This window comes from Panthera leo, chromosome D4 (genome assembly GCF_018350215.1).
Source record: "Panthera leo isolate Ple1 chromosome D4, P.leo_Ple1_pat1.1, whole genome shotgun sequence".
In the NCBI taxonomy this organism is placed as follows: Eukaryota; Metazoa; Chordata; class Mammalia; order Carnivora; family Felidae; genus Panthera; species Panthera leo.
In genome coordinates this window covers 69720126-69732934 of record NC_056691.1, presented here as the reverse complement: position 1 = coordinate 69732934, position 12809 = coordinate 69720126, and the positions used below count along the sequence as shown (strand labels likewise).

General features: G+C 42.4%; 1 protein-coding gene across 1 annotated transcript in view; it reads left to right on the top strand.

The window, feature by feature from the left end:
- Positions 1–691: 691 nt before the first annotated feature.
- Positions 692–12809, top strand: part of TMEM245 (transmembrane protein 245) — a 97719-nt gene continuing 85601 nt past the window's right edge. Inside the window, exons 1-2 of the mRNA XM_042912380.1 lie at positions 692–1333; positions 11443–11560. Of these exons, the coding sequence (XP_042768314.1) occupies positions 749–1333; positions 11443–11560 (703 nt within the window). The 5' untranslated portion in view covers positions 692–748. The remainder of the gene's footprint in view (positions 1334–11442; positions 11561–12809) is intronic.

Below are 12809 nucleotides of genomic sequence, written 5' to 3'. Positions count from 1 at the left end.
CCCAGGTGCATCCCGGTAGTCGCTAGGAAAAAAAAAAAAAAAAAAAAATGTCTATTTATTTTGAAGGAGGGAGAGAGAGAGAGAGAGAGAGAGAGAGAGAGAGAGAGAGAGAGAGAGAGGGAGAGAACGAGCAGGGGAGGAACAGAGAGAGAGAATCCCAGGTAGGACCTGAGCCGTCAGCGCAAAACCTGACCCAAAACCTGATGCAGCCTCCATTACCCCATTGAGATCATGACCTGAGCCGAAATGGAGTCAGATGCTTAATGAACTGAGCCAGCCAGGTGCCCCTGCTATTTAAAGTCCTACACCAGAGCAAGCACTTTGCTTCTTAAATAAACCAATAAAATTGAATGTGGGGATCGTCTTGTACAAGTGCTCCTCCACCCTGGGATTCTAATGTACAGCCTGGATTTTCAAACTGTGAACGTAGTGCCTCTTGGAATTCCGCCCCTTGAAAAGTTAACTTTAACCAATGGGTGAGGAACTTTTTTTTTCTCTCTCCGCAGATGATGAGCTCAGAAACCTGTTACCTGCATCTGCAGGGACCAATGGGCGGAGGAAATTGGGGGAGAAAGAACACTTTCCACACCCTCTGGGAATTGTAGTTCCCCATGGGGCCTGTAGGCGCTCAGTGGCCAGCTAGGAACTACAACGTCCATAATGCTGCGCGCAGAGCGCCTTTACCTCTTTCCCGCGACTCTCGCTCGGCTTTCCAGTACCGCCTCTTGGCGGCGGCAGCAGAGGCACCATGGCCGACGACGGCCGCCCTGCCGAGGCGCCCAGCCCACGGGGCTCCCCGGGTCGGGCGCCGCGGGTCCCGCGCGCGGTCGGGCCGGGAAGCGGGGCCAGCTGCGGGGAGACCCCTAGGACGCCGGCGCTGGCGCTGCGCTTCGACAAGCCCATCAAGCAGGCCTTCTACAACACGGGGGCCGTGCTGTTCGTGTGCCTGTGCTGCGGCGCCGCCGTGCTCGTCTACTTCATCCTGGAGGCCTTCCTGCGGCCACTGCTGTGGGCCGTGCTGTGCGGCACCTTCCTGCACCCCTTCAAGAGCTCGCTGACGCGCCTGGGCCGCCACTGGCTGCAGCGCCTGCACCGCGCGCACACGCCCATCGTGCTGGCCGCGCTGCTGCTGCCGCTCTGCTTCGCCGACTACGGCGTTGAGGCCCTGGGCGAGCAGGCGCTGCGCCGCCGCCGCCTGCTGCTGCTGCTGGGCGCCGGCGGCCCGCTCCTCTACGGCCTCTACTGCCTCGGCAGCTACCTGGGCGTGCAGGTGCTGCTGGCGCACGCCGGCGCGCTCATCTGCCGCGGGCTGGACTACTTCAGCAGCCTGTGGGTGAGTGAGCGGCCACTCGGACACGGTCCGTGGGCCCAGGGCACCCCTGCTCCCGAGGGTGCCATCCTGCAGCTCCTCCTCACTATGCAGGGACCGTCAGAAGTCTCCGCCCTCCTTCCCGTGCACCTAAGGAACTTGGCCCACTTCCTTCCAAAGAGAGGGCGGGTGTGGTTTGAAACAGCTGTCCTGTCCCCGCCCCCATTTTGATACTCTAAGGTGGTTGTGTCCCTAGTTTGGGAATCGCAGTTCCGCTTTTCAGGTTGACTTGAGCATGGGCGGGTGGACTTGAATTTACCCCTGGGCAGAGTGCGGGGCGGTGGGGGTGGGGTCCGACCATCTTTAGTTCTCACGGGAGACTTTTCTGGATATCAGCTGGAAGGGACCTTAGAGATCCTAGTCCAGCTTGTCATCCTGCAGATGGGAGAAGTGACTACTTACCAGGTTAGGGCTAGTTAGGGACAAAGAAGGGACGGATTGACTCAAGTTTCTCAAGTCATAAGACGAAGTTTGCTTCAAAGGCCGTTGCTGCTTCTGAGTTCAGGAGCTTTCGAGTATACTTGGTGTGAGGCACCTGGGCCTGCTCCCACGCCACACTCGACTTCTTGGGAACCACTTGTGGAGGGACTGCTGTACCAGAGTACCTTGCCTCCCGCCTGGATTACTTAAGCAGACTGAGTAAAGAAGAGGTAGATTTGCTTCTTGGATCGCCCTGCGCTTATTCATAGAAAATTTGGGAGCTTTAGAATTGGAAAGGATTTCAAAGATAATCTAGTGGCACATTTCCTAACTCAGACTAGATTCTAGACCAGTTAATTCTCAACTATTTAACTGAGGGCTATTAAAAACAGGTGAATATTTCAATAAACTACCATTTAAAAATAATTTTCTTTGCTTTTGTCAGTGTTCAGTGCACCTTGACATCAAGTTGCAAAATGATACCCCTTATGTGTGAAACAAAGTTTTGAGGTTACTGGTGGAGTGATAATTGATTCCAGAACTCCTGTATTCTCTTGTTCTGTCACTACCACCTCTCAGTTTCCATTAAAAGGGGATTGAACGTGTTGATGGATGCTAGGGTTTGTAGGGGTTTAAAACGAGTAAGATGCAGGCTTTGTCTTCAAGGTCATGGAATCATACATGAACATGTTCTCATGGAGATGGCAGACAGACACGTCATTACCAACCCATTATGGGCCAGCAAGATACTGGGGAGCACCTCATCCATATTTGGGATGCTGTCTGTGTGTGCAACTGCTAAGTGATCAGACCAGCTTTGGCCTCCAAGTGGCCTGGGCTATTTCAGTTGTAGAAAAGAGAGATGTGGAATGACCTTTGAACTCCTGGGGCTTGCTGGATTGTCAGGTGGGGAGTGATCCTGGAGTTTTTTTACTGCCAGATGCCTGCCACTTCTCAGGAGAGGCTTCTGAGGCACAGAGAATGTGATCGTCCCAAAGTCACATAACTTGTGAAGAAATCCAGAGTATGCTTCATCTCCTTTACCCTGTTATTTATACCTTCCGTGCTCTTTCTTGTTTCACAGTTCAGTTGACTGCCTCATATAAGACCGAATATTATATGCTGTTAAGAAATATAAATACTGTGACCTGATTCCTACCCTCAAGAAATTCAGTCTTGTCAAAGGCAGACGCATGTACAGTTTCTGCTGACATTTTGACTGTTGATACTGCAATTTAGTGTACATTACTGTGGGCAAGACCAAATAGCATATCCACGAAACTATAGGAAATTGGAAAGTGAAAGATCTAACGTATAAATAACGTAATGTCATACTATACTAAGAAGTTGAATATATGGATAAATTGACAAGATTAGTGGAAAGTGGGGCATTTCTGCCAGTTACTCTCAGTGAAAAATGAGATGCGGAATTGAGTACCAGTGAAGAAGTGCCTGTAGCTGAATGTATGTAGTTCTGAATATCTTTTTTACAGTGGAGAAACCCTCATTTTTGTACTTTACTCGAATACCCTTGTATGAGTTGTGAATGAATGGAAGAGGGGTAAGGGCCAATATTAATTTGGCTAGAAGGCGGGAGGAAGATCTAGCCAATTAATGATTTTTGTTGTTGATTTATTTTGAGAGAGAGGGAGAGAGAGAGCGCTCAGGGGGAGGGGCAGATAGAAAAGGAGAGAGAATCCTAAGAGACTCCTTGTTGTCAGCACAGAGCCCGGCCCTGGAGCTCTGTCTCATGAGCCATGAGAGCAAGACCTGAGCCGACATCAAGAGTTGATGTTTAACCCACTGAGCCACCCAGGCGCCCCCGATTAGTGATTTTTAAAAGGCTTGCAAGAGCTGTTTGGCTACAGTGATGGGGGCACAGGAAAAGAGTGGAGGAAAACAAAACTATTGTAAAAGAGAGTATGACTTAACTAGAAGTGCATAGGAGTGGTAGAGGGGCTTAAATTGAACCAGTGGGTCCCCTAGGTTGATCTGAATTTGAGAGAAACAAGGCTTGAAGTTGTGGTTTCTTGCAGCAACTCTTAGGGGTGGGCGGGTAGATGGGGGAGAGGTGTACTTGGGAAGCAGAGACAGGGAGTCCTCAGCTCTCCGCCAAAAGGGCAGATTAAGGCCTGACCTGAAGCGAAGGAACGTCGTGTGACTGGGCAAGGAACCCACTCTGTAACTTTCCTGTCTCAGAGTTCACAGTCGGTGTGGTTCTGTGAGCCCACACAGAGCTGTCTTGGTATAGAGAAAGAGTCCATATTTTCTAGACAACTTGTAAATTTGAACCTGCTGCTGAAGAGAGACATAGATAGGAAAGGGAGGGAGAAAAGTTACATTTAAGCAAATCTACGTTTTGGGGAGCCAACATTTCATACCTTTAAGATCCAACTTTTGAGCATCTATCACATGCCAGGCACTGTATCAGGTGCTTTCATGGGTGTTGTTTTCTACTTACAATTATCCTGTGAAGAATGAGGGATTTCATTGGTGTAAAGACTGGTTTAGAGATTGATCTGTTCATTCCGACAGTAAATGGTTCAGCAGCCCAATCAGCAAAATTCTTTTGTCAGCAAAACTCTTAGTAACCTTTGATAAGAATTTTTAAAAGTTTCCCCCTACTTTGTTGTGTTTATTTTTATTTTATTTAAAAAATTTTTATAATGTTTTATTTATTTTTGACAGAGAGAGCATGAGCGGGGAGGGGCAGAGAGAGAGGGAGACACAGAATCTGAAGCAGGCTCCAGGCTCTGAGCTGTCAGCACAGAGCCCGACATGGGGCTCAAACTCACCGCGAGATCATGACCTGAGCTGAAGTCGGACACAACTGACTGAGCCACCCAGGCGCCCCTACTTTGTTGTGTTTAAATGTTTTAGTTTAACTTTTTAGAATAGAAACTGATTTTAGTTATTTGGGGAAAAATATAGAAGAATATCAGGACTGGACTAACCACACATGTTCCCCCAAAGACCCTTGGACTCTAGTCTTCTAGAAACCTTGGTCATCACTTTCTTCTTTTATCTTTGTATCTGTTCAGCGATTTCCAAGTCCTGTACAGTTTTCCTCTCTAGTGGCTTCCATACCTGTGTTCTCCTTTGTTGCCAATTTATCCTTCTAGTTCTGTTCCTCTTCACCTCATTTTTGGGTTTCTTCAGTCTCTTAACACCCTATTCTGCTTGCAAGTGAAAGACGAAGCATTTATGGTGTGAATAATTCTTTTAAACAGTTTGAAATATATTAGAATTTTGTAGGGACTTCAGAAGTGATTTCTAAGCACTTAAAAAAAAAAAAAAAAATCACCTGTTGCACCAAGCTCACCCATGACACAGTCCTTGGAGCCCTTGGCGTCTTCCCATGATGTAGAGTTATCAAGATAAAACTGAAAAGCAAATTCCCTCTCCTCCCCTACCCCTTCTTCTTTGCTGGGAGTGTTTTGATCTTCCTGTCCCTCTTACTTAGTCCATACATGTTAGAAGATTTGGAGACCCTCTATAGTTTTTGTGTGATAGTAATAGATTTGATTTCTTCCACGGTTTCTGATCCCATTGTTTCCATTTTACTTTATAAAGAAGTATGAGGTAGAAAGAATAGTGGCAGAAGGTGAGAAGACCGTAAATTCTACTTATTTAATTTTTTTTTTTCATAAGTAATCTCCCCAGTGTGGGGCTCAGACTCATGACCCTGAGATCAAGAGTCCCATGCCCTTTTGACTGAGCCAGCCAGGTGCCCCGAGACTGTAAATTCTCAACTGAGCTCTGTCAATAGCTTGTTCTGTGACCTTTGACCGGCCAGGGCTCTTCTATGGGCTACTCCACTCCAGCTGTGTGAAGCGCAGGGTTGGCTTCCATGATTTCTCAGCTTCCTTGCACGGTTCCCAAGTGTTTGGCGGTACTGCCCAAGAGGCTCTTAGCCAGCCAGCCGGGCCCACTCCCTTCCACTTCTGAACCCTTGTCTAGGTGTGCTTTTGCTTGCCTGGCATCAGTAAGGAGGAAAGTTGCCAGTGCTTAGGTTCTTTCTCAAAGACGCTGATTATAAAAGATACTTGACTCTAAGTTGCCACACCACAAAAGAGAATAGTTTTCAAATTGGGATAAAGTTGTTTTAAAGGAGAAATAGCTGAAGCAATCACTGATTGAGATTTGTACATTTGTGCAGTTGGGATTATGCATCAGGGGCTGCTGCTGGGAAGTTGTTCTCGCTGTGAAAGACTTGGGAAACTGTTTTTGCAAAAACGTGCAACAGAAGCAAGCCCAGTTGTTTTTCCGGTTAGTGCCCACATGGCAATAAATAAAACCGTCTAAAAGGCAAAGTCTACTTATGTTTTATGCACTTAGTATTTTATCAGAAAAGCCTATGTGGTTAATAAGCCTGATGAAAGGAAAATGTGATTATTAGTTTGTAGTGCTAAATAAATGTTGCCAGTTTTTATGAGACATTTTATGTGGTATTGAGCACACATTGGTGCTTTAAAGTGAGTATTAAATGTGTATTTTGAAAAGGATACATTGTTTTAAAGAACACACATTTGAGAAAGTATGCCCTCTTATATATAAACTGTGGTTCATTGATTTCCTCCATAGCTGGAAGCAAATTCATACTTGAACAGGATTGTTCAGATGCTAAGCGGAGAGACAAATATAAAACTCTTAAAGACAGACTTTTAGAAATCCATACTAGAAATTATATTTGTAATTTGAAAGTACAAAATCCTTATTTTTGGTGAATTTATTTTAAAGAATATTTAGCAGTTTCAAAAATTGGTTCAAGTAAAACATGTTATATAAAAAACAACTTAAGCAACATAGAAGTCTGTATGGTAAAGTGAATAGTTTCTTTGCCACCATTCCCACAGGGTGACATGTTACTATTGTTAACTGATGAATAACCAAAATTTCTTTGTGTGCTTATATGAACATATAAAGTATGGGGCATTTGTTTTTCAAAACAAAAATGGGGTAACATATATATACAATTTTGCACCTTGCTCTTTCATTTATCTTTGTATTATACATATCTTTCCTTGTTAGCACTTCTAGAACAGCTTTCTTTTTAATAGTACTATAGTATAAAAAAATTTTTTTTTCCAGATGTCTTTTAGAAAATATTGTAGCTCTGAATATGTTAGGATAATCTGATAAGCATTTTTCAAACATTGGTAATTTATGTAATCATAACGGTTTAATAAGAAATCTATAAAGTGTTTATAAATGGTCATACTTTTTGAGCTAATAATATCCTGTGAATCTTTTCTGAGGAGACGCTTCAGAATACTGGGGGAAAAATATCCATAGGTCAAAAGAGGTTTTTTTTTTTTTTTTTTTTAATTTTTTTTTAACGTTTATTCATTTTTTGAGAGACAGAGTGTGAGTGGGGGAGGGGCAGAGAGAGAGGGAAACAGAATCCAAAGCAGGCTCCAGGCTCTGGATGGACAGCACATAGCCTGATGTGGGGCTCGAACCCACAAACCGCGAGATCATGACCTGAGCCAAAGTCGGACGCTTAACCCATTGAGCCACCCAGGCTCCCCAAAAGAGGTTTTTTAAGTTCAAAACGTTTGCAGAGTGCCTGGGTGTCTCAGTCAGTTAAGCATCTGACTCTTGATTTCAGCTTAGGTCATGATCTCAACGAATGGTTTGTGGGATTGAGCTCTGCATTGGGCCCTGTGCTGTCAGTGTAGAGCCTGTTTGGGATTCTCTCTCTCTCCTCCTCTCTGGCTCTCCCCTGCTTATACTTTCTCTCTCTCAAAATAGATAAACTTAAAAAAAAAAATCTTTAAAAAAAAACCTCAAAAAACGTGCTGTTTATAAAGATGAAAATACTTTTAGAAAATTCAACACTTGAAGGAAAGCAGAAAGAAGCAAATTGCCCCCTGAAATCCAACTATCCAGAGATACTATTTTTAAACATTTGGGCTGAGTGTATTTTCACCAATACAGATTTACACACGTGTGCATTTATACTGTCATTGAATGTAGATATTCATCATACCTCTGAAAGTCTGAAAAATTGTTCCAGTTTCTGGAGGTACCATTATTTAAAGAGTCCTTTACAAAATGACATTTAGGTTATTTTTTAAAATATTTTTTGCAGCCGCAGTGAACATTTTCAGATCTGTGTGCACAGTATATGGAACTTCTATAAACCAAACTAGGAACTTCCGTAAACCAAGTTCCTAGAAGTAGAATTGGGGAGTGTATTTAATAAGTGGGTGTTTTAAACTGAAATAAGGCTATCAGTGGGTTTCAGGTTTACTAGGTGAAAACATGTGCTTCTCTTTAGACCATGAGTCTCCCTCTGAAGTATGCAGTCTCTTTTCTCTCCCCGTAGGTGATACTGATTCCTTATGAGTACAGGTAAGAAACAAACTTACTAGAAGTCAGTTTAAAAACCATCAGAGGCTTAATCTCTGAAAGCAGGTTCTTGTGCTTTGTTATCCCTGACTTATGGTCAGCTTTTGCTCACACAAAATATTCCATTTTTAGACAGCTATAGTTTGTTAGAAAAATGTATCCTCATGTTGAGCTGCAGTGTGGTGTTTCCTGATTCCCACCTATTGTTTCTGCTCTCAGGACCCCAGGGGTTAAGGCGAATGCCTCTCCCGATGACTTTTTCCCAGCTGTTTGAAGATAGCTATCAAATCCTCATATTTTCTTCTTTTTTTTTCCTAAATGGAGCAGTTTTTTACCCCCGCCCCCCAACTATAGTTTGTATCTCCTATGTGGTGATTTCTATTTCCTTTCCCAGTCTGAATGTTATGGCTGTGGTTTTGATAGTGCAGAAGTCATTGCAACAATCATTTTTCCTGATATGAGCATTATTAATAGGCACTCACACTATTTATACTCCTGACTCACACTGAACTGAAAAGTAGCCTAGCCATCCTCTTCCCATTCAGTACTTTGCAGGTGAGTTTGAACCTAAGAGCAGATTTTTGTATCTTTCTATTAAATTTAATCTTTTTTGAATTAGCCATTGTTCTAGCTTCAGGATATCTTTTTGAATCATTATAGTCATCTCCGTTTTTATTGACTGTTGCCAATTTTGTGTAATCTGTGAATTCAATTAATATGCTTTCTAGTCTCTTACCTGAATTACTGACTCAATGTTTCATGGCGTGGGGCTGATTACCCCTGTGCGCACCGAAGACTGACCGTTTGCTGAGGATCATTTTTTAACGATTTGGTATGCAAGTGTGCTATTATTATACTCTGATTTCATTCTGAGCTCTACAGCCCTGCTTCAAATTCTCTGAATTCCCAGGTTAAATTTGTGTGGTTCTGCAAGCTTGAACTGTTTTGATGCAGCTGTAGTTCCACTTCCCATGTGCTCATATAGCTGGGGCTTAAGATCTCTTGAATGTTTCATCTAATAGAGTTGCTTGAAGAAATATCCTTTTCATTATAAAAGAATTTGTGCTCATTAAAGGCACTTTGGAAGATACAGAAAAAGGAAAAGGAAAACCAGAATCTTATCACCCAAATACAATTACTAACTTCTTAGTACATTTACTTTTCCTCCCACCATGCAGTAGCTATAATCATGTCACATGTGTTTTTTATATTTTGCTTTTTCTTTAAGCATATCTTAAGAGTGTTTTTAACTCTATAGTTTTTGTTTAAAAAAAACTAACACTGTAATGGTTGAATAACATTTTATTGAGTGAATCCTCTGTAGTTACTTCCCAGTTGAACTTTTGGGTTATTCACTTTTCACTATCCTAAATTTTACTCTGATGAGCTTCTTTACATTATAGAGACTTTTTCAGAATTTATTATTATTTAGTAAGGTTCCAAAGCTGAAGTCTAAGGTCAGAAGCTAAAAACATTTTTAAGACCAGAAGACTATTATTTTTTTGTTTTATTTATTTATACAGTAGAGGGGAGGGGCAGAGAGGGAGAGAGAATCCCAAGCAGGTTCCGCACTGGTCAGCACAGAGCCTGACGTGGGGCTCGATCCCAGGAACAATGAGATCATGACCTGAGCTGAAATCAAGTGGGATGCTTAACCAACTGAGCCACCCAGGCTCCCCCAGAAGACTGTTTTTATTGATTGATACAACCCAAATAAAGTAGGAGATGGTTTTTTTTTTTTTTTTTTTTTTCTGTCTTTTGTAGTAATCACATCAGTTCCTTTTTCTTCATTCTCTGAATTGGAACTTAAAGTTCTTTTTTTTTTTTTTTTGCTTTAATTTGCCCCCCCCCCCCCCGCCCCCAGGGTTCAGGTTATTTTAATAGGTTTATGATGCTCACATTGTTTTCCATCTTTTTTTTTTTTTATTTTTTTTTATTTTTTTATTTTTTTTTTTTCAACGTTTTTTATTTATTTTTGGGACAGACAGAGAGAGACAGAGCATGAACGGGGAGGGGCAGAGAGAGAGGGAGACACAGAATCGGAAACAGGCTCCAGGCTCCGAGCCATCAGCCCAGAGCCCGACGCGGGGCTCAAACTCACGGACCGCGAGATCGTGACCTGGCTGAAGTCGGACGCTTAACCGACTGCGCCACCCAGGCGCCCCTGTTTTCCATCTTTTGTAAATATTAATAGAGTTTCTGTGTGGGCTGTGCAGGTGTTTCCAAGTGCTAGAGTCATTTAGTTTTGGTGTAGGGAAAACTGAGAGGGGGACCCTGGTGGTTCCTCTGTTCTCAACTCTCTCTGTCTCTTCCTCTGGTAATATTTTTTTTCAGCTACACTTCTTCAGCTGTCCACATAACTCTGGATTAGGTTTAACCATCTCTTACCTAGATTACTTCAGGGGTCACACTTCAGCTGGCTGCCTTCTTGCTAGCTTTAAAAAAAATTCTCACAGTTAACAACGTATTTCATAGACTGTGATGGAATCTTTTAACCCGATTGTTTTGGGAAAGCTTTCTTTTTTGTTGCTGTACTTTTCTAAATATTCATCTATAGAGCAAACTCGAAGAATTCCATGACTTAAGCTCTTGATTTAAGTCCATGGCTTAAAAATTGAATATTTTATCTTAAGTATCTTTATGCATCAAATAGTTTTGAACTTTAAAGTATCTTAAAACTTTGTGGTTTTTTTTTTTTTTTTTTTTGGTTAAGATTTTTTGCCTTTTAAGATTTTATTTTTATTTTTTATTTTTTTGAATGTTTATTTTTGAGAAAGCGAGAGCGCGAGCAGGGGAGGGGCAAGCGGGGGTGGGGGGTGGGGGGTGGGGTGGGGCAGAGGATCCGAAGCAGGCTCCGTTCTGACAGCAGAGTGCCAGATGTGGAGCTTGAACTCACCATGAGATCATGACCTGAGCTGAAGTTGGATGCTTAACTGACAGAGCCACCCAGTGCCCTTAAGATTTTATTTTTAAGTAATCTCTACACCCAATATGGGGCTGGGACTTGCAACCCGGGATCAAGAATCACATGCTGCACCAACTGAGCCAGCCAGGTGCCCCAAGACTATTGAAATAATATAACCATATATGCTGGATTTCAAATGCTTGTTTATTTCAAAACTTGATTCGTTTAAACAGAAGAAGATCTACACACATGTCATTTAGCACCACCACCTCCATCCTATCTGTGTTATATCCACAGCTCTCATGCTGTATAGATGTTTGCAGATTTTGTACGAATGTATGTTTATTTTCATGTGTGTATATTAACAACTGTGTCTGTATTTCATTTATTTAAGATCTGGACACTGGTAGTTGGCTATGTGTTGGCTGTCTCATTCAAGTGGAATGCAAGCACTGAACGCTACTTGAGAGCAGTTTCAATTCCTGTCTGGATTATACTGCTTTTTCATTTAGGTGGGTCCCTTTCTCTAAGAAAGTCTAGCTTAAGATCAGCAGAGGCTGATTGAATTGAAGTGAATTTTTTTGTAGTGTTGTGTGTTGCATTTAACATTCTTTAAAATAATCTTTAGAACATGTTCTGCTTTATTCTTTCTTTAGTCTTTAATAAAGATGTTGTAACATGTCTATCTTTTGATTATATTGAATGTTCATTTTCAAAAGGTCCTTTGAAAATAAATATATCTTAAAAAGTAAAGCACACTTACAGTGTCATGGCCATTTATGAGTGTCATACTTCAGGAGGATATAGATAAGCAGTTAAGTGTGTGAGAAACAGTTACAGGAACCAGAGGTATTTACGCCGGGTAAGAGAAGGGGACTGGGCTACACGAGTGGGGAGGAAGAGGAGGGAAGGAGAAAATAAAATATGGAAGCCTATTTGAAGGACTGTCCTGTGAAAGAGTGGTTTAAACAGATCTCTCTACCTATGGGGGAGAGATGTCAGAGCAAGGAGTAGCTTCAGGGAGACAAATCTGTTCAACGTAAAGACGATTAGTGTCAGCTGCTCAAAAGAATGAGTTTCCTGGTATTTGGGACTCTTTACTGTTAGCTGAATGGCTGCTAGGATGTTATAGAGTGATTTTTTTCAGGGACTCTTATCTCCAAGTTAAGACTTAGGGAACATTAGGTTCTAATTTAAAAACAAAATTCAGTAACCTAGAGCAGTAGTTAGCCTACTTAAAGTAGTTTTTAGAGCTACTTACAGTTAAAAATAAAACACCAGAGCTGATTGAAAGTATTTCTTTGCTTAGAGACTGATGTGGAACAAAGCATTGCTTTCTAGCTTTGCTGATTTGGAATCCTAGAGGAGTGTATTAGCAAGATCCCCTAATGTCCGATGTGACTCATTTTGAATTTGGGGAAGGCAGAGGAGGAGGCAGCAGTTCAGGAGGCTCTAGATTTACTCAGGGAAACGCAAATGCCTGTGGGTAGGTACCTGGTCCTTGGCGCTTGTTAGCATTTTGGCCTTTTAAACTGAGGATACATTGAAGCTTTTTGCAGTGCTGTTCTGGGCCATTTCACCCTCTCTTGAGAGATGGAGTTCACACCCAGTGGTATTTTCAGGAAATGAAACCAGGCTCCATGACTTTATGTTCCATAACTGATGCAGGTAATTTTGAGGTTAAATGGAAGATTTGAGTTCAGGATGGTCTTAAATCCTAGGTGTGCATTAGAATGGACTTGATTCCTCAGGTGATATGAG